Below are 22,211 nucleotides of genomic sequence, written 5' to 3'. Positions count from 1 at the left end.
ATCTGTTTGGTATCACTTTTATTTTTTGTTTCTTGTTTTAGTTTTCAAAAAATAGAAAATAAAAACAAAAAATATTGTTTGTTTGTATTTTCTGTTTTGGTTTTTATGAAAACCAAAAACAGGTTTTCAAAATTTTTGAAAACAAGAAAAAAAAGGTTTGGAAACAAAACTAGTTACACTTATTATATATTGCACTTTCTTTAAGATTTTAGATTGCAAATTGCATAGAGATATGAAGACAATGATCAAATATACTTTGGGTTATTGTTTTATTTCTTATCTTTTTTTTTTTCTTTCTGCTGATGTTTTCAATGGTGAATTACGTTGCAATAGACACAGCAAAGGCTGCAGATATGAAAAATATAGTGGTGTGGATATATTCCATTATTATGAAAATAAAAGCATAACACACATTTTTTTTTCAGTTTTTGTTTTCAATTTCAAGTGTTCAACCAAACAAGTTTCAATTTTATGTTTTATGTTTTATGTTTTTGTTTTTTATTTTTGTTTTCAAAATTTTTGAAAGTGATACCAAATACAACCTTAATTCTTAAATCTTAATTTAAATAAAAGTCAATTCAAAAATTTTGAACAGAAGTTAATATGAAATGTTTTAAGTCTCGGAAACACTAAGTATTCCTAACAAATTCAATCATGATCAGTCATAATGTATAATTAGACAACGTGATAACGAAATTCAATGTAATTAGACAACGTGATAACGAAAGTCAATGTAATTAGACAACGTAATAACGAAAGTCAATGTAATTAGACAACGTAACAAAAAAATTCAATGTAATTAGATAACGTAATATTGTTATTACTGGTTATGGAAGAAATTGTTAGGGATATAGAGTTTTCATTCAAGTGTCAAATCTTAATTTGATGATGACGCAAGTGCTTTGCTATGACCAAAAAACGTATTTGACTTATTAATAATATTAATGACGTCATATTAAATGGGATATACGGTTTTGATTAATTTTATAATTCTACCATTATCATGAATATATTGAATTCATTGCCACAATAATGCACTTTCTTATTGATTAAAAAAAATAATTTTCTAATTCTGCCACGCCATTATCAAGAATATAGTGAAGTCATTGCCACAATAATGGACTTTCTTATTGATTTACTTGTATGGCAAGAGTTATAATAGGGATCCCAACAACTAGTATCCCAGTTATCACAACTATTAAGTTGTATGTACTGAATTTCATGTGCATCATGTGGAATATGTGAAACCAGTGTTGTGAGAAACGGACCATGCCAACCACTCAGACCAGAAACCCTACGACCCGGCCAATTTTATATGAGCCGAAGAGAATATTTTTTAGGGTTAAATGACTATAAACCATTGAATTTTTTTGTAATTTCATTATATGTATTTCATTTTTTTACATGTAATATGATAACATCAATATATGTATATCAATTATCAAAATATATCAATATAATATATTATTATTACGTTGTTAAATGACAATATTACATATAGATTTTTTTTGGATGATCACATTTCATTATTTTGGTTTTTATTTTTATTTTTTAGCATAAAGTTTAATTATAATATATATTTATTTTTTTATTGAACCTGCGGTCACAACATTGTGTGAAACCCACAAATTCATTTGAGTCTTATACGTATAACTCGGTAGCTAAGATTATTGGGATACCCACAAACATATCCAAATTTCATGAATGAATTTATTGTCACAATAGTGGACTTTTTTGATATATGAAGAGTGTTTGACCAGAAAATCTCAAATACAACGACACATGCATGTATTTTGCTCTCTATAAATGTATATGATTGTACATTGTAAAATCCATCACAAGTATTTCTGTCAGAAATTGTAGAACAAAAAAAAAATAGAAATGAAGGGGACAATCTCTCTTCAGGTGCTAATATTCTCAATCTTTTTCTTTTCAGTTTCATGGGCCATTCCAACCCAAACCCTTCTCGACAACTTTCTACAATGCCTTACTAACCAATCCAATTCGATCTCCAATGCCATTTACATCGAAACCAATCCTTCATTTGAGTCTGTTCTCACATCATACATCAGAAACAAAAGATTCACAACACTCCCAATTCCAAAACCTCTAGCAATAATCACAGCGCTGGAAGAACCTCATGTCCAAGCAACTGTTGTTTGTGCTAAAACGCATCTCCTGCAACTCAGAATCAGAAGTGGTGGACATGATTACGAGGGACTTTCGTTCCGATCCGACGTCCCATTCGTTATCATTGACATGTTTAATCTTCGATCCATCGATATTGAGCTTGGAAATGCTAGTAGTAGTACTGCTTGGGCTCAAGCGGGAGCAACACTTGGTGAACTCTACTACAAAATAGCCAACACAAGTAATTTTCTTGGCTTTCCTGCTGGTGTATGTCCTACCGTAGGTCTTGGTGGACACATTTCTGGTGGTGGGTATGGTAATATGATGAGAAAATATGGCCTTTCTGTTGATAATGTTATTGATGCAAGAATAGTCGACGTCAATGGTCGAATCTTGGACAGGAAATCAATGGGAGAAGACTTGTTTTGGGCTATTAGAGGAGGTGGGGGTGCAAGCTTTGGTGTCATACTTGCCTGGCAATTTAAATTGGTTCCGGTCCCAGGAAATGTGACCGTGTTCAGGGTTCACAGGAATCTAGCACAAAATGGTTCTGATATCGTTTATCGATGGCAACAAGTTGCTAGTTTATTGCCTGATGAGCTCTTCATAAGAGTAATGCCACAACTAGAAAATGGAACAGTGAACATTGCTTTCATTGGATTCTTTTTAGGTCAAGCAAACAGTCTTCTTTCTCTGATGCAAAGTAGCTTCCCTGAATTGGGTCTACGAAAGCAGGACTGCCATGAAATGAGATGGGTTGAATCACTTGTTTATTGGGCAGAATTTCCAACTGGAACATCCATTGATGTTCTACTTGATAGGGCAGAAGGTGCTCAGGATTTTACCAAGTTGAAATCTGACTATGTGAAAAAACCCATCTCAAAACAAGGCCTGGAAAACATATGGAAGATGATGATCAGCACAAGAACCAATATAATGATGCAATGGAATCCGTATGGCGGAATAATGAACAAGGTCCCAGAGACTGCATTGCCGTTCCCTCATCGAAGCGGTAATCTCTTCAAGATTTGGTATGCAATAGTATGGACTAATGAGAGTGATACTGTTTACAATGAAAATGTGCTGAGGTGGTTTTATGAGGGTATGACTCCATATGTGTCAAAGAGCCCAAGGGAGGCATTTCAGAATTACAGAGACAATGATATTGGAAGCGGTAAGAGCGATAAAATAGTGTGGGCAAATGCTACTGCTTATGGAACCAAGTACTTCAAGAACAATTTCTGGAGGTTGACACATGTGAAGGCTAAAGTTGATCCTTCTAATTTCTTCATTCATGAACAGAGTATTCCACCTGCAATTGCACACATATAGATATATGTATCATTTCAGACAATAAAACTTGGATTTCACAAACAGATATATGTATATCATTTCAGACAATAAAACTTGGATTTCATATTTATGCAGTTAAGGTTATTTTACAATGGTAATGTATGGGCTATATTAATGATCAACAAGTTAAACCCCATGAATGATGTGATGCCCCATCCCAACAGGAGTCTGTGGAATGACTAAATTACCCTCAACTATCAAATCATGCTTTATTATGGAAATTCAACGTAATAATCTCATGAATAATTCATACAATTCAACTGAATAGAAAACAACACTCGAATGAGTACGCATTATTTATTATTATTACGGAAGTAAACTCTAACCATTACCCCAGTCCAAGTATCCTGGCCACCTCGTGGCTACACTCTCGACTACTAGTCCACCATATCGTACTCACTTGAAAGGAAAACAAAATATAAGGAATGAGCATAAAAGCCCAGTAGGAGTGAATACCCAACAAGAGCCCAATTACTTATGAAACAAGTAACCGAGTGGAATACGCACAACAACACCACAGAGAATCCACAAGGATATATATGTAGAATATATCAATAAGAAGAATGCTGTAAAAAGTAGAAACTGATAATCAATATGGAATAGGAACAATATGAAAACGGTCGTGCTGCAACACACCCAACCATCCACAAGTATGTGTATATATATATATATATCATATGCTACATACAAACATGCAATCCACATCATACAACAATCTAGATCCCATCAACGGATTCTGTGATGCTCATGTACCCCGGATACATGATAGCGGTACATCCATATAATAATAGTGAAGGATAAATCCTCAGACAGTCATGACGTCTCAATGGTGTGTAGCTATCACAACCACTCGGCCTCAAAGTGGCCTGGTCCCACATGGCCCCAAAGGTGGGGACTATTTACACTCCCAATTTTCCCATTCACACCCCCTTTCCCCCAACCACAAAACATGCCCTTAACAGACACAGATATCCTTGTAATCAAGCAATGATTATTGGTTCAAACTTTTCAGTAGAGTTGGTGACACCAAGGAAAGAGAAAGGCGACTCAATCACTTGTTCATCATAACTCATACTAAACCAGGGATCTTCCACATCGTCCTCCTCATTCAAAGATTGATTGTTCACTATAGATAGGTTGAACCACGAGCAGCTGCTGGAGTGAAAGGACCGAGGCCCAATTCCATAGGGATTAGAAAGACTATCGAACTGAAGTTAGCTAGCCCACTAAACTTTTCGTCTTCTGCCCACTAAACGAAGAGAGTATAGAAAGGCGGACTCTTCCTGATCCTGATGTTATCACACGAATTGCTCAAGAAGAAGAAGCTGTGATCACTCTACGACTTTCTTATATTCGAGATTGGGTTGGTGTATATATAAAGTAGAAGAAGTTCCTTTACCCATACTTTGAATGTGTAGTAAGAATGGCTTGTGAAAGAATAGGAAAGATTTGAACTTCGCCCTAGATTCAAGTGAAGAACGATAAGGACGCGTTTAGATTTTGGGGAAAAGGGGGGTGTGAATGGAAAAATAGGGAGTGCAAATAGTCCTCACCGGCCCGAAATGACCCATCAGAAACATTCATAAACAACCATAATATGATGCATGTAAATTTCCCATGAATATATCCCAAATGCAAAACTCTCTGAAAAATAGTTCCATACCAAAAACAATATACAAGTTTTATGAACCAATTTTAAAATTATTTATTAAATAATTTCCCAAATAGTGTATTAGGAAAATATATCTGCAGCCCAATCCCATTTTGAACACATGGCATGCTACATGTCGAACGGGATTATCAACACTGAAACGAAGAATAAATGCACATGAATAGATTTAGAGATAAACCCATTAGTAGGTGATAACAGGGGTTTCACAAACAGAACATAGTAATCAAAATGCAAAGCAAATTTACCAAGACAATAAGCATGGTATAATAAAGAATATCGCAAGAATAGAAATAGCAAAAATAATTATGGAGTAAATAGGAAAGGAATTATAAGTACAGGAAGCCAAAGATAAGGAACCCCTATCTCGATAGCAATGCACAAATACTCTGCGTCTACACGATCTCTCTTATCACCTATATCATTATACCAGTATAATACTGGTTAATAACATCGATAAATACTTTTTACTTTAAATTACAATTTATTACCCTTGGGCAAGTTACCAAAATATCCCTGGAAGATTACCATTTACCCTTGGTCCAAATTACAGTTGTGTCTTTGAACCAAATTACTAAAATGCCATTCACGTATTTGACGTTGCGTGCATGTATGCAACTCATGCAACTAAATTACAGAGTGACTCCGTTACTATTCATCCTATTCATCCAACTGCTACCAATGGAGCCACCGAAGGTATATTTGTAATCGTATCATTCCCGTGGTTGCTAAGGCGATGATTTGGTTGTCCGACGTTAACCATACCAATCAGCATGGCAAGTCAAAGTTTGATGGATTCTCGGTCAAACATATTATTTAATGGCAAATATTATAATGCATGACTAAGTGCATATAAATATAAATATAAATATATATATACAACTGCATATATATATGTTAGATTTTCAGAGGAAAAACAATGAAAGATGGATATAGAAGAAACGTAATCTTGTGTTATTCAATACTTGGTTTTCGGCTTATATAGCCTTACAACCTTGAACTAAAAAGGAATAGAAAAAAACAGCCCACGTAAAGAGCACGTACAAGCACACTACTCTATTGTGGTAACAAACAAGAGAAACAAACTCTAAGCATATCCCAAACAAATAGGGATTTATTGAAAGCAATAAACAGACCAAGTCAAAACCTCTTAAACCTTAATAATCCTAACGGTCATGACTTCAAATATTCCAACATCCTCCCTTAAACTGATTGTCCTGACAATCAGTTTACATCTCCAGCTGAGTACATCCCCATCATACTGCGTAACTTCAAGAACGACTCCAATTTCAGAGGCTTAGTCATGATATCAACAATATGCTCTTGAGTGTGACAGTGAACCATTTCTACTACACCAGTGTTCGAGAGCTCCCTGAGAAAGTGAAATCTCACATCTATATGCTTGCTGCGGCCGTGAAGTACGGGGTTCTTCGAAAGCTTGATTGTTGAACTATTGTCACAGTACATCTTAGTAGCTTCAAGTTGTTCTTGACCAAGCTCTTCTAACATTCTTCTCAGCCACACTACTTGACAAGAACAATTGGCAGCAGCGATGAATTCTGCCTTAGTGGTAGACAAAGAAACCACAAGTTGTTTTTTGGAAGACCACTAGATGGCTCCTGAGCCAAGCATAAATACATACCCTGAGGTGCTTTTCCAATCCTCCAGGTCACCAGCATAGTCACTATCACTATAAGCAATGAGCCTTTTTCTTCCTCCCTTGCTATAAAAAATTCCAAGATCAACTGAACCCTTTAAATATCTCAGAACTCTCTTGGTTGCCTGCAAGTGAATCTCAGTAGGGCAGTCCATAAAACGACTGGAAAGACTAACAGCATACATTATGTCTGGTCAAGTTGCGGTGAGATACATCAAGCTACCCACAATTTGCTTGTAAGTTGTACTGTCAACCTTCTTTCCACCCACATCCTTTCCCAATTTAGACCCTGGAACGATGGGATTAGTTACAGGTTTGCAACCCTCCATATTGAACCTTTCCAAGACCTCCTGAATGTATTTATTTTGACATAGAAAGATCCCATCTGGTCCATGAAGAACTTCAATTCCCAGAAAAAACCTCATTTTGTCGAGGTCAGTCATGTCGAATTCTGACATCATGGACTGCTTAAATTTCAAGAACATGCCCTCATCACTTCCAGTAAAAATGAGATCGTCCGCATATAAACAAACAATCAAGAGCTTACCCTTGTCTCCTTTCTTAATAAACAGAGTTGCCTCATAAGGACATTTAACAAATCCTTCCTTCACAAAATAAGCCTCGATTCTGCTGTACCAAGCCCGTGGGGGTTGTTTCAAACTATACAAAGCTTTCCTCAGTTTGTATACCTTGTGCTTTTGACCCTTTATCTCAAAACCAGGAGGCTGTTGTATATACACTTCTTCAGCTAGCTCACCGTGCAAGAATGCCGATTTAACATCCAATTGAAACACAGGCCAACCTTCTTGAGCAGCTAAACTGATGACTAACCTGATAGTATCCAACCTTGCTACTGGTGCAAACACCTCATTGAAGTCAATTCCTTGCTGTTGAGAGTAGCCTTTAGCTACCAGTCTCGCTTTGTATTTATCTACTTCGCCCTTCTCATTAAGCTTTGTCTTAAAAATCCATTTGACACCAATTATCCTCCCTTCAACTGGAAGATCAGTGAGTTCCCAAGTGGCATTGCGTTCAATTGTTTCCAATTCACTTCTCATTGTAGTTCTCCACTTTTCACTCTTTGTTGCTTCTTCAAAAGAAACTAGATCATTATCCACATATAAAGCCATGTTAAGAACAATTTCTTCTTCAGACCCTGACAATTCTTCTCCTCCAATGTAGTCTCTCATTCAAGTTGGCTGACTTCTAGTCCTTCTTGGCATGGTGTTAGTTGTAGAATCAGACCGTGTCTCATTCTGATTCTCCTCTACATTTATTTCATTTTCAGAAGAGAGGGATTTGGGTTCAGCAACTTCAGTAACTGTACCTTCACCATCTTGATTTTCTTCCACCAGTTCATCATCACCATCTCCCCATTCTAGAGGCACCTGAACATACTTCTTGTATTTTTCATCACTCCATACCCAACTTTCTTCCTCTTTGAAGGCTACATCTCGACTAATGATAACTTTATCTGAAATTGGATCATAAAGCCGATAGATTCTTCACTCACTCCCAACAGTACACATTTCAAACTTTTATCTTCCAATTTTGTTCTCTTGCTGTCTGGTACATGTGCGTATGCAACACACCCAAAAACTCTAAAGTAGTCCACACTAGGCTTGTTACCACTCCAGGCCTCCTCTGGAGTGTTGTTGCGCACAACCAATGTAGGGTTCTGTTTAGGATGTGCACGGTCCAGTTTATGGCCTCAGGCCAGAAAGTTTTTGGTAGAAAGCATGCATCGCACCATGTTCATGATGGTCCAATTTTTCCTCTCCGCTACCTCGTTCTGTTGAGGGGTGTAAGCTGCTGTTAATTGCCATTTGATCCCACAAGTGGTGCAGAACTCCATAAACTCCTTCAAAGTAAATTCTCCTCCCCTATCTGTACGCAATCCCTTAATGCTTATTCCCATTTCATTTTCAACATACACTTTGTACCTCTTGAACATGATAAAAGCTTTTGACTTTTCTACAAGGAAGTAAACCCAAGTTTTACGTGTATAGTCATCAATAAAACTGAGGACATACCTCTTGTTACTGTTCGACACAGGTGATATAGGGCCGTAAATGTCAGCATGGATGAGTTGTAAGGCCTGAGATGCACGCCATGTACATGTATTGGGAAAAGAATCTCTTTGTTGTTTCCCAATAATGCAGCTTTCACATATTTCTTTAGCTATTTTGAACTGTGGTAGCCCTATCACCATTTGTTTTTGCTGCAAGTTCTTCATTCCACCATAGCTGAGGTGACCATATCGACAATGCCAGAGATAAGATGGATCACAGTTGTAGAAGTTAAAGCACTGAGGTTGTGGAACAGTCTTCGCAAACAAAATAAACATCCTGTTGATAGACATGGTAGTTTCCATGATCAACCCCCTTCCTGGATAAAATACTTTGCATTTGTTATTTTGAATGAGAATTGCCAATCCCTTTTCTTATAGTTGACCGATGCTAAGGAGGTTATTCTTTAGTTCTGGAACAAAGAAAAGCTCTGTAATAATTTGAGTGATCCCTGCCACTTGCATTCAAATATTCCCTTTTCCTACCACAGATAAACTTGAATTGTTTCCCAATTTAACAGACTCTCGAAATTCCTCATTCAATTGTGAGAACAATTCACGTTTACCACACATGTGGTTACTGCATCCAGAGTCTAAGAACCAGGCTTCTTCATCGTAGGCTTTCTTGTCTTCAACATAGGCCATGAGAAGCATCTCATCATGTGCTTCTGCATAGTGCACCCTCGATCCTTTCTTTGGACACTCAGATTAAAAATGACCAAGGTCATGGAAGTGATAGTATTCCACCATGGACTTGTCAAATATCTGTCTTCCTCGGCCCCGTCCTCTTCCTCTAAAACCAGAACCTCCTCTTCCTCTGCCTCTGCCTCCAGTATACTCTTCATGTGATACCTTCAACGCCTGTTCTTCGACTTCATGACTGTGCATTCTTTGTTCATGCACTAACAGACTGCTTTGTAACTCATCTATTGTCATCTTATCAAGATCATTCGATTCTTCAATCGAGCAAACTACATAATCAAACTTGGGAGACATGGACCGCAAGATTTTCTCAATCACAACTACATCATCCATTTTCTCACCACTAATCCGCATCTTATTAGCAATGGTTAAAGTACGACCAAAGTAATCAGTCACAGATTCACCAACCTTCATGTGGAGAGTTTCAAAATCCTTTCGAAGAGCCTGCAGTTGTGCTCTTTTAACCCTTACAGAACTTTGTTGAGTATAGTTTCCAGAATTGAGCGATCAATTGCCTGGAATAGGTAATTCTTGGCTCTTAGATCCTTTAGCTTTAGATCTGCTGCAACTTTCTTCTGCTCATCTGAGAGGCCACCCTCTTCTGCTGTTGCAGGAATCCCATTCTCCACTATGCTCCAATATTCCTTTGATCTAAGGAAATTTTCCATGAGCATCGCCCAATGGTCATAGTGACCGTCAAACCTTGGTATAGCCGGTTGTACGAACCCATCGTTTTCCGAAGTCATCTCTGTTGCTACTAAACTTGTGGAAGGCTGCTGCTTTCACTTCACAAATCAGGCCCCGTGAGGGAGCTTCGACACCAGATGTTAGATTTTCAGAGGAAAAACAATGAAGATGGATATAGAAGAAACGTAATCTTCTTGTGTCATTCAATACTTAGTTTTCGGCTTATATAGCCTTACAACCTTGAACTAAAAAGGAATAAAGAAAAACAGCCCACGTAAAGAGCACATACAAGCACACTACTCTATTGTGGTAACAAACAAGAGAAACAAACTCTAAGCATATCCCAAACAAATAGGGATTTATTGAAAGCAATAAACAGACCAAGTCATAACCTCTTAAACCTTAATAACCCCAATGGTCATGACTTAAAATATTCCAACAATATATATATATATATGTGTATGTACATATATGCACCTGAATTTGTATGAACTTGCTACTATACTGATTCTGTGAAACCCCAAACTTTTACTTAGGGGTAAACCCCAAAATCTTAATAAATATGCAAGAATATTGTTATTATATTATAGAAAAATGTGGTTCTTCACACTAGGTCTAGCCGTGTATACTTTACATGGTGATAGACTTTTGATGCATGTAATGTAAGTCACTATAATACAATAATCAAGGAAAGAGATGGATCTGTTGATCTGGGTCTTAGTGAAGAAATTTAAGAGAGAAAAGAACTTTCATTCATACTGATCTCATACATACAAAGTACAAGTATATATGGAGGATTGGCTACAGCTATTGATTCTGTCTATCATGTAATTAGTCTAAATATATGCCTATACAACCAGCAGCTCCTAGACTCACTTATATTCATAAATTATCCATAATTACCATCACTAATCTAGGTAACTAATAATGACATATATACACAGAATATTCTCCAATACTCCCCCTCAAGCTAGATCCAGAGGATTGATGGATCCAAGCTCGCTCAATAGCTGGTGAAACTGAGTAGACGACAGAACTTCGGTGAACACATCTGCCAGTTGGTCATCTGTACAAACATAATAAGTTTCAATAAGCTTAGATTGTACTTGCTTACGAATGTAGTGACAGTCCACTTCAATGTGTGTTGTCCTTTCATGGAACGCGGGATTAGAAGCAATGTGCATGGCGGCTTGATTATAACTTGGCGAATCAAGGGGTTCTCCTGTAGGATCAAGCTTCAATTTGCTATTTAGTGGAGTAGTAGCGGATTTAGTGTGTAACATATCAATATCTTGAAGTAAATCCATAATGTATTTACGCTGATTAAGGAATAGCCCTTTGCTGGAAGTTGCCATTTCAATTCATAGAAAAAACATCAAAAGACCAAGATCCTTAATTGGAAATTGGTGTTGTAGGTTCTTCTTCAACTGAGCAATAGAGCCAATATTATTTCCGGTAATAATGAGATCATCCACATAAATAAGCACCATCAGTTTGTCAACCGTATCAAGTCAGACATAGAGTGAAAAATCAACCGAACTCCTAGAAAAACCAAGAGCTTCAAGGGTGGAGCTCAACTTCGCATGCCATGCATGAGGACTTTGTTTCAAACCAAATAGATTTATGGAGTGGACAAACCAAGTTGGGATTTCCACTTTGATAATGTCCAGGAGGAAGCTTCATAAATACTTTTTCTTCGAGATCTCCATGCAAAAACGCATTTTTAATTTGACCTTCATTTGAGACAGGGACCACCCATTATTAATAGAAACAGATAAGAGGACTCTGACAGTGGTCATCTTGGCAACTGGGACAAATGTCTCCTTGTAATCAACACCGTACTTCTGAGTAAAGCCTTGAGCAACAAGGCGTGCTTTATGTCGATCAATAGATCCATCGGAGTTGAATTTAGTTTTAAACACCCATCGACTACCAACTACATGTTCGCCGTGTGGGAGAGAAACTATACTCCAAGTTTTATTCTCTGTAAGAGCTATCAACTCTTCATCCATAGCTTTCTTCCAGACAACTTGAGATTGAGCTTCTTTAAAATTCTTAGGCTCATGAACATTGGAGATAGCTGTAAGGAAAGCTGTGTGCAAAGGTGATAGTATTTGATAAGTCAAAAATTTAGTAATTGGATACCTGACTGTATGAGCAACATAATCTTGCAACTTTGTTGGAGGGTGAGGAGTTCATGGAGGAATATGTCGAGGAGATAATGATGTGCCTTTTTCATTAGAGAATTCTTGCTCATTGGATTCGATAATAGCTTTCCGGGATACAACACCAGCAATATCTGAGTGGTCATTAGAGGTACTCACAAAAGGTGAAGCATTTTCAGTTGGATCCTGAATTTGTGTAGCCTGGCTAATAGGCGAGTCAGTAGGATGTTCATGACAAACGTTGATACTGGGTAAAGGAAATTGCTCAAGCAGTATCTCCTCCTGGCTAGAAGCCCCAAAATAGGAACTTGATTCAACAAAACGAGCTTCTCTAGTGACATATAGTCTCTTGGAGATAGAATCATAACACTTGTACCCTTTCTGTGTTTGAGAATAGCCAAGAAATATGCACTTAACTGCTCGAGGATCAAGCTTGTCACGGTGAGTTGTCGATAAGTGCACAAAACAAGTACAACCAAAAATCTTAAGATGAGATATATCCAGCTCTTTGTCCTGCAATACTTCAAGACGACATTTAAAATCCAGCACTCGACTAGGTAAGCTATTGACAAGATAAATGACAGTAAGAACTCCATGAGGCCAAAAATGTTTTGGAACATTCATTTGAAGCATTATCGCGCGAGTTTTCTCTAGCAAATCACGATTTTTATGTTCTGTAACCCCATTTTATAGAGGTGTACTAAGATAGCTGGTCTGATGCAATATGCTGTTAGAGATCAAGTAGTTTGTCATGTCATGAGATAGATATTCTGTCCCATTATCATATCGAAGAATTTTAATGTGGGCTGAAAATTGAGTGGTAGCCAATATAGGAAAATCTTTGAAAGAGCCAAATACTTCTCTTTTTTATTTCAATAAATATATCCAAGTAACCTTAGAGAAATCATCAATAAAGGTTACAAAATACTTAAAACCATCAAGAGAAGCGGAAAAAGGGCCCCAAACATCTGAATGTATAAGCTCAAATGCTCGTGTAGTTCGAGACAATGATAAATTAAAAGGAAGCCTAGAAGACTTAGAAAAATGACAAATCTCACAATGAAGAGTTCCTCTAGGCAGAACCGGATTTATTTTGCTAAAAACAGACTTTGAAGGATGTACTAAAAGGCGGTGCCATAAAAGATGCTCATTGATGGGAGTGGAAACAACTTGAAATCCCTTGGAAACCCGAGAGTCAGGAGAGAAGTAGTAGAGGCCATGCAAATAAAATCCTTCACCAATCGTCTCCTTGGTGACAAGGTCCTGAAAGATAACTTTGTAAGGGGTAAATATAACTTCACAATTAAGGGAGGATGTCAATTTGCGAACAAAAAGCAATTGTAAAGGAAAAGAAGGAACATAGAGAACATCAAACTCTATAGTATTCGAAACAAGTTTAATTTTGCCCTTACCCTTTACAAGAGCACCTTTCCCATTAGCTACAGAGACAAAAGAAGGAGTTGATGAGGGCTCGAAATTTCCTGATGAATCTGAAAAATCCAGGCAAAATTGTTTTGGTTGCCATACATGTCACGAACAACATCCTAAAGATCCAAAGAAGACTCTGAATAACTGTAAATTTCAGCAAGATTGCGCTCCATTGAATTAAGAATCTAAGACATAACCATCTGATCATTTGACCGCCAAGCCTCATACTCCGATGAACTAACATCAGGAGATTTTGCCTAGCCATTGATGAATCCCAACTTTGATCTTCCACCAAGAGCAATAGTGACTGCCCTTGACCAAGGAAGGTAATTAAATTCATTCAACAATGCAAAACTCGATTTTTGAGAATTATTGACATCACCATCGGCAACATTGGATGAGGAGATAACCACCTCCTTTGAAACATCAGTTGCATCATTATTCTTGTCTTCTACCATAACAAGAATTAAGAAAAACTCAAGCAGAGAGATAAGATCGCTGCTTCGATACCATGAAGAAATTTAAGAGAGAAAAGAACTTTCATTCATACTGATCTCATAATAGAGTACAAGTATATATGGAGGATTGGCTACAGCTATTGATTCTGTCTATCACGTAATTAGCCTAAATATATGCCTATACAACCAACAACTCCTAGACTCACTTATATTCATAAATTATTCTTAATTACCATCACTAATCTAGGTAACTAATACACAAAATATTCTCCAATACTTAGTTATACATGGATATAGTTATGGCTTTCTAATTGGGATTAAAATATCACGATGTCTTTGGACTATTACGAAGCAGAAGAGATCAAATGGCAAAGTTACATAAGAATATTTGTTGTGATACAGAACGAATTACTGAATCCCATACAATAGGAGAAGTGTGGCATGGGTTGATCGTGAGCCATTGTTGGATATTGACATTGGCTTAAACCCTGTTGTCAAATCCAATTGGCCCTTACACGAGTTAAACTAAGGAGTTAGATATTCTGAATGTCTGGTATTAAATGGATTCTTGTTAATCAGCAACGCTTCAGTGCTTGTATAGGTGATCGAGGAGACCGAGATGACTTCATAAATGCATAGAGCTATTTACACTACTATCGAGGTAGAGGTTTTGATCTCTTTGGCCTCTTATACCCGATCTTTCATTCTGTATAAATTTTGGAATATTATTCCCCTTATTATCTGCTTGTTTGATAAATTCCTTAATGTCATATGCATTAGGAATTATTAGTGTTCTGTTGTATCTGATTGGACTTGTGTTGTTCTTGTTCCTTATGCAGTTGATTTGGAATACTTTCATGACATGCAGAGGTGTTTCAATTATTGGTCTCGAGTGCCCGATACTTCAAAATTTGAAATTCTGTGATTTATTTTCTTGCGTCTTAAATACCCACTTCCTTGAATCGTTGGTTGTTGCCTATTCATTGATTCACAGTTCTTCGAGCTTAATTATATTCCTTTCAGCATGTAGTTAGGTATGCACTATTTTGGATATTGGGATAGAAATGTTTGATTGATTAGGACTCTTTGTAGAGCTTTGCATTATACTTTAGAAAATAAATTATTTTCTGAACTAGTTTGGAAACTGGTTTTGGGTGCATGAGATATTATTGAAAATACATGCATCATGATATGGATGATTGTATGTTGGATGGACTAGATTGTGATTGAAAATTGTATTGGTGGATGTGATAGCTTTATTGTGGTTGGTTGGTTTTGTGCGATTGGTTGTGCTCATGACACACTATCGGGAGATGTGATCACTGTCTGGGATTTTACTCTTTATCTGTTATCCATTCGATAGTGCAGGGTATTTGAGCGCCACGACCTTTGATGAGTCCAGATTGCCCTATGTTGCATTGATAGTTATGGATAAATTTGAGCGCCATGGCATCCGATGAGGAATTTGGATTGCTATGTGCTACCAATCGACTGTGGTTTTGTGGTGCTATGCTCACAAGTTGGACGTATATTTTGCATATATATTTGCATGCTTATATAAGTGTATATTGGGTTGTGATTGTGGCATGATCATGTTCATATTGTTCCTGCCCTTCTTTGCATCATTTTGAGTGGTTGTTGTACCTGTATACTAATTTTACTATTTCTCTTATTGTTGTGATTTGCTATATCTTGGTATTCGCCTCATGGATATTCGGATGCTTATCGAGTATTATACTCCTACTGAGCTATTTAGCTCAACCTCTATTTTCTTTTTTCTTTTTCAGGTAAGTATGCAGATGGCGGTCAACATCCGGAGGGGTGAGTGTTATGCCATGGATACCAGTTTATGGTTTATGGGTAGCGTAGGGTTTGATTATTAATGACTTCCGCATGTTGTTATTCTTAAGGACACATTTAATTATGTCTTAAATATTTTTTTAGAAGTTGAATTTTACTTTGGATTCAATAAATGAATTATGGAGATTTTTACATAGAAATTTATATGTTTGGGATATTTTGGTAATTTCGTAGACCCCTCCGCAACGGGTTGCTACAGATTCATCATTTTTCACTCGGTCACCCACAATTATCACCTATGGTAACAAACTGCATCGCCATAAATGAATTATGGAGATTTTTACATAGAAATTTATACTTTTGGGATATTTTGGTAATTTCGTAGACCCCTCCGCAACGGGTTGCTACAGATTCATCATTTTTCACTCGGTCACCCACAGTTATCACCTATGGTAACAAACTGCATCGCCATTATTGGTGGCTACGATGGTGTGGTTGTTAGGTCTGTGGTTACCTACAGTATTCGATAGGTGGTTCTTCTTCGAGAAGACTCACACGGTTCAAAATAGTTTTCCAACCAACTCCGGCCAGCATTCTAGAAATGAAAGGTACAGGCAAGTCTTTGGGGTCACAAGAATCATACTGGTGGTTCATAACAGTGCTACAAACCAAACAAACGATTTCCATCATTAATGGCCGAACCAAGCTAGAGAGAGAAAGTGACGAGAGAGAAAAGTTAACTAACCAATTCATAATCAAGCCAACACCAAAACAACATAATATACAGATAGTTTATGAAAGCTATAAAGAGTATGTTAGAGAATAGCAAACCAATGAGATTTATAGTGGTTCGAAGATTTCACTAAGTCATCACCCTAGTGTTTACAAAAGCAAACAGTAAAGAACTCTCAAAGGAAGAAAGCTTTCAACAAAATTTGAATGTAGCCTTTGTAGAGTCTACATATATATATATATATGTATATATATAATCCAGGATCTTAGCAGTGGATGGGAGGTCAAGGCCACTCCTACATTATTCTTTCTTAGAGATGGCCAGCAAGTCGACAAACTTGTCGGAGCTAACAAGCCAGAACTACAGAAGAAGATAACTGCTGTGGTGGACTCAATTGGCCCTTGTCTCAAATGACTCCTGTTTCAAAGGCTGTTGGACAAAGTCTCACATCGGCTGGGTACAGCAACAATATTCAGTTTATAAGAGGCAAGCCTTCCTCCCCTTAATAGGCCTTTTAGGGGGACGGCCAAGGGCCCAACTTTATGAGATGGTATCAAAGGCAGGGTCCAGATCGGTGTGCACTCGTCCTCGATAAGAAGTCCACTCGTTGGGCCTTGGGCAAAGATTCTCAGTCCACGAGTGCGAGGGAGTGTTGGCCAAAGTCCCACATCGGCTGGGTACAGCAACAATATTCAGTTTATAAGGGGCAAACCTTCCTCCCCTTAATAGGCCTTTTAGGGGGAGGGCCAAGGGCCCAACTTTATGGGAAAGGCCAGTGGATTATCATTTGCATCGAGTGTCTTGTTCTACTTAGTTGCAATGTTTTCACTCAGCATGTTGCCGATTTGTCATGTATATATTTGTGTGGACATATTTATTGTTAGAAATTTTGGGTATTTTGAGTTCTTGACCCAGGAGCGATGAAATTGCAGTATGATGAAAAGTGAGGTGAAAAAGCCCATGCGAGTGAAATGGGCTCCTAATCTCTCCTTAGAAGTCCCTAAAGTCCAGGGAAATACTCTCAATCTCGACCCTCTTAAGCCTTGAGATATAACCAGTTGAATTATTGCTGTGCGTTGACAGACTTGTGAGTCGTTTGATGGAAAATGCTACATGTTCTTGTTAACGTTCTGTTTTGATCTTTTGCATTTGCTTCCACATGAATAGTGTCATGGAGATATTAACTTTTGGGATAATAACGGAAAACAGACTCCTCCCCTGGCTCTACCATCAAAACATCGTTTGAACATAAGCACTTCTATTTCATCACAAAAACGCACATATAGTACTGGATTCACAATTACAGTTGAGATTTATGGTTAACCCTAGACTTTCTCACAGTCATTCTTGGAGTATGATTCAGTTCGGTGCATCCTTGACCAACTTTTTTTTTTCTTCAGTGATTATCACCTGAAATTGTCAAATCGGTGCACTACACCACAGACACAAAAGCGAACAGACATGCCCACCCTAACTTTTTTTTTAAAACTATTTTATTAACAATAGTTTCGTTATATTTTAAATAAATAAGCGATATATGATATTGTTTAAGTTATCTCACTCCTCCCTCACACTTCATTTCTTTTCTCCCCCTAGTCAGTGAAACTCGACTCTAGACTAAACCTCTCAGTCTCAAGTTCTATATCTTCAATCGATATCCGCAATCGTAGTTTGCATTGTATGTTTGTCCTTGACCAACTTTTATATTGTTACGGGATCCACTTGTATTGATTTCTCATAACTAAAAGGAATATGCAATCTTACTCAAAAAAATGATTGATACTACAAGACATAGCGTATATAGTATGATTTATAGAATCTTGAGTTTAGCATTGATTCTATTGGTCGCAACTGCTATAGTAGAGAGATTGTCAATAATCGGATTTAGAAAAATCAAATGAGTGACAAATTGTTAAATGATAGTTTAGGTTTGGACATTGAGAAAGATATGTTTGATACTATTACAAATGAGATTGTCATGAAATGATTTCAAAATGTTAAAAATCGTTGATGGCATTTGTAAATCAACTTTCAATTATTATTGGGATTTTTACCCATAAGAATAAAAACTAAAAGTTGTATTCAAACAAGGACAACCTAAAAAAAAACTTCAGAAAAAAGGACAAAACCTACCAACTTACAAAAATACCCTCCCTCCTTTTTATTCCTCCTTTCTTCTTCTTCCTCCTCCTTCCTTGCTCCACCATATCGGAAGTTGTTCTTCCATCCATCGTTTTCAACAAGCCAACTACCGAGATGAAGCTCTAGGTCATCCTGATCAAAGCCCAGCCATCACTCACAGTCGATTGCCACTTGAGTCACCGAAAAAGCTTCGTGAAATCACAGTCATCGTTTGAAAAAGTGCTAGATCCGACCAATATGACCAACGCCGACGACTATTACTGCCCCCAATCAACTTCATGGATCAAGACGCATCACCTATGAGGTTTTTTTGTTTTTTCGAACTTTTTTTTCCTTCTAAAATCGGATTTGAATCTGCAGATATAATATCTTTTCGAATCTATTCTGATATGTTATCTGTTTCAAAACATCAAACAGATAATATTTCATTAAAGACAGATAACATTTTAACAACACAGATAATATTATGACACATATCAAATTAATCGAAACAGATAACATATCACTTGTAGTCTGCTGATCCCAAAAAACATGAAAATCACCACAAAAAATGTTGAAAATAATGATGTGATGACAAATCAAAGGAAAACAACAAGGTCTATAGGTCTCGTTGTGAGTATGAGTAGATCTAATTTGAATACAATAAAAATCGGGATGAAAAATCACTAAAAAATGACATAGAACTCTCGAATAAGCCATGAGGGGCGGAGAAGAAGCTTCCGGCGAATATCAAAGATGAATCATGTGCAGGAGGCATGTGCTATGTTTGAGGATGAAGATGAGGGTATTTTATATAATAAAACCATATAATTTAACTTTTTATCTTTTTTGTAATATTAGTTCAAACTATATGGACTTTATGAGATAAGACTTTTAAGAGTGCCATTCTTGGAACAAAATTCTTCAATGAGGGACTAATCTTTAATTTTCCCATTATTATTTTACGGGGAGCCGCTATTTGTACACAGGTTTGGACTCAATGCACACAATTACTCAAACACACCCAAAATTTTGTTTTAATACATACATTGAATTTCCCAAATTACCTACGTTAGCCAAGTTACCTTCAAAGGCTTCAATTTCCTCTGAGTTAAAATTCCCAATATTAGCTCCATCTACCACAGTTACAAAAAGCCATGACAGTCAAGCTATTTCTGCAAACACATGTATGATAACGAGATGAACACAAAATTAGGGAATTCTCATACTTGAAATTTTTGGAAACTTGAATGTCTCTATGTCTTTAGCGAAAGCAACCGATTCTAAAACTCACATCCCTTCTTGCATTGTTATTCTTTATAACCCTCTTTTCATTCTTTTCCTCTTTCTGTGAGCCAGAAAGTTTGTTCTTAGGTTTTCTCTATACCCTTATGTATGGGAGGTGTAGGAGCGATTTCTACAATCATTGAAAAGTCAACTTTGATTACATGGAAGTCCATTTACACCTTTGACTCCTGTAAGCTTCACAACAAGAACAACCATAAAAGCTCCAAGACTGGACTGGGGGATGTCGGTCGTAGAGGCCCTGACGATCAAGTCAGTAATAACCGGAGATGGAAGACCGATGAGGGCTGGAGTGTTTTGGCTGAGTATTTGGTTAGAGATCAGGAGAAATATGTCTCTAGCTTGTGGTGGTCCAAATCCCCCTTATTCAAGACAAGAGAAGGGTCTTTGTACAAGAGTAAGGTTTCCCTCGAAAGTTGTGTCACCAACTAGTGTCCTTTTTTTGTAAAACTCGAGATGAATGCGTATAAAAGCCAAGTGAAGTTGATATGTCAGGGTTAGTAGAAGTAAAGCGAGATGTGAGTGTTAGGGCATGTGTAGTGAAATAATGGGGGTTGGACACGTGTTGGTCATGGAATGGATGATCAAAGTAAGCAACCATAAATGAATTGATATCATATGACTAGAAGATCATACCTTAAGATATGTTACCTATCAGGTCCAAAAATGTAGGTGTGAATTGGATCGCATGTGCTTTCGTAAATGGAATATTTGAGGGTCAGCTTGGTGCCTTGGCACCTCCATGGTAGTGGCGCCTCTGCGGAGATGAGAGAATCTGATAGGTAATGAGGTCGTGAAAACAGTATAGTTGGAGTCAGACATAACGTTTGTCAATAGTGTCAGATGTGATGTCAGAGTCACTATATGGTCATGTGACTGGGAAGTCTATGGGTTGGACTTCAAGAGTTTTGTGCGGGCCTTTGCATGGGGCAAGCTGCTAAATGGACTTGAGGAATGAATGCGTTGAGCCTAGACTCATAGTAAGGTGGCCCAATGGGGCCATACGAAATTTGGTAACTACAGAACGTGATAAAAATGAAAAAATGAGATAAAAAAATCAAATTTGAAAATAATGGGAATTGATGGGCACTTGTAGAGAGCTACTGTAGCGAAATGCATTTACTGCGTAGTGTTGGATCATGTAGGTCAAGGAAGAGGAAATTTGTGGCCGTTAGTGCTCTTTGACATGTCAATTAATTGTATGGAGAAAAAAATGATTGGAACAAGTAAAATGGTTATAAAGTCATTTCAAATAAAGATAATATGGAGATTTTATTTTTTTTGAAGAAGATACGTATTGAGTCCAAGTATTTGTGCAAATAGCGGTACTATGTTTATCGCTACTCTATAACCTTTTGATTTTTAATGTTGTTTTCTATCATTTTGAAAACATAATTAATAAATAATCCTAAAAAAACTCTAGGTGCGTTACCTCTAGAGTTCACATGACTTTGCCCTCCCTGAGAAAAAAAAAATCAGGCATCTACTCCTACATAGATATCTAGGGTCCCGTTTGGCAAAGCATTTTTGCAAGCATTTATGCTTGTATCTAGTCTAAATGCTTTGTGCATGCCAAACGGCCATTTTCGGACACATAATCCGAGACAATTCTGGAGTAATATTATGCTACTTTTGGAATGCTCCTCTTGGGGACAATTTTGGTAGCATTTTTCATTTCCTTCCCATATTGTCCTCACTCTTTTAGTGTCATCCCTTTAATACCCTCAAATCAATATTGCACTAATTAATTAATTATATTTAATTTATAAATTAATTATATATAATTTATAAATTAATTATCTTTATTTTATTTTAATTAATAATATTTAATTAATTAATGATCTTTATTTTTATTTTACTTAATTATATTTATTTTACAATTAATTAATTATCTTTATTTTATTTTAATTAATTATCTTTATTTTTATAACTAAT

General features: G+C 36.9%; 2 protein-coding genes across 2 annotated transcripts; one reads left to right on the top strand and one right to left on the bottom strand.

The window, feature by feature from the left end:
* Positions 1–1,826: 1,826 nt before the first annotated feature.
* LOC120008521 (berberine bridge enzyme-like 4) lies at positions 1,827–3,557 on the top strand. Its single transcript, XM_038858867.1, has one exon. The coding sequence runs from the start codon at positions 1,882–1,884 to the stop codon at positions 3,460–3,462; it is 1,581 nt and encodes a 526-aa protein (XP_038714795.1). The 5' UTR covers positions 1,827–1,881; the 3' UTR covers positions 3,463–3,557.
* Positions 3,558–9,342: 5,785 nt separating this feature from the next.
* On the bottom strand, positions 9,343–10,325 carry LOC120008755. The gene is made up of 3 exons (XM_038859129.1): positions 10,132–10,325; positions 9,625–10,045; positions 9,343–9,570 (listed from the first exon to the last, which is right to left on the bottom strand). Exons 1-3 carry the CDS (start codon positions 10,323–10,325, stop codon positions 9,343–9,345), a joined length of 843 nt encoding a protein of 280 aa, XP_038715057.1.
* Positions 10,326–22,211: the final 11,886 nt, after the last annotated feature.

This window comes from Tripterygium wilfordii, chromosome 11 (assembly GCF_013401445.1).
Source record: "Tripterygium wilfordii isolate XIE 37 chromosome 11, ASM1340144v1, whole genome shotgun sequence".
Taxonomy (NCBI): domain Eukaryota; kingdom Viridiplantae; phylum Streptophyta; class Magnoliopsida; order Celastrales; family Celastraceae; genus Tripterygium; species Tripterygium wilfordii.
This window is presented reverse-complemented; position numbering and strand designations above follow the sequence as displayed.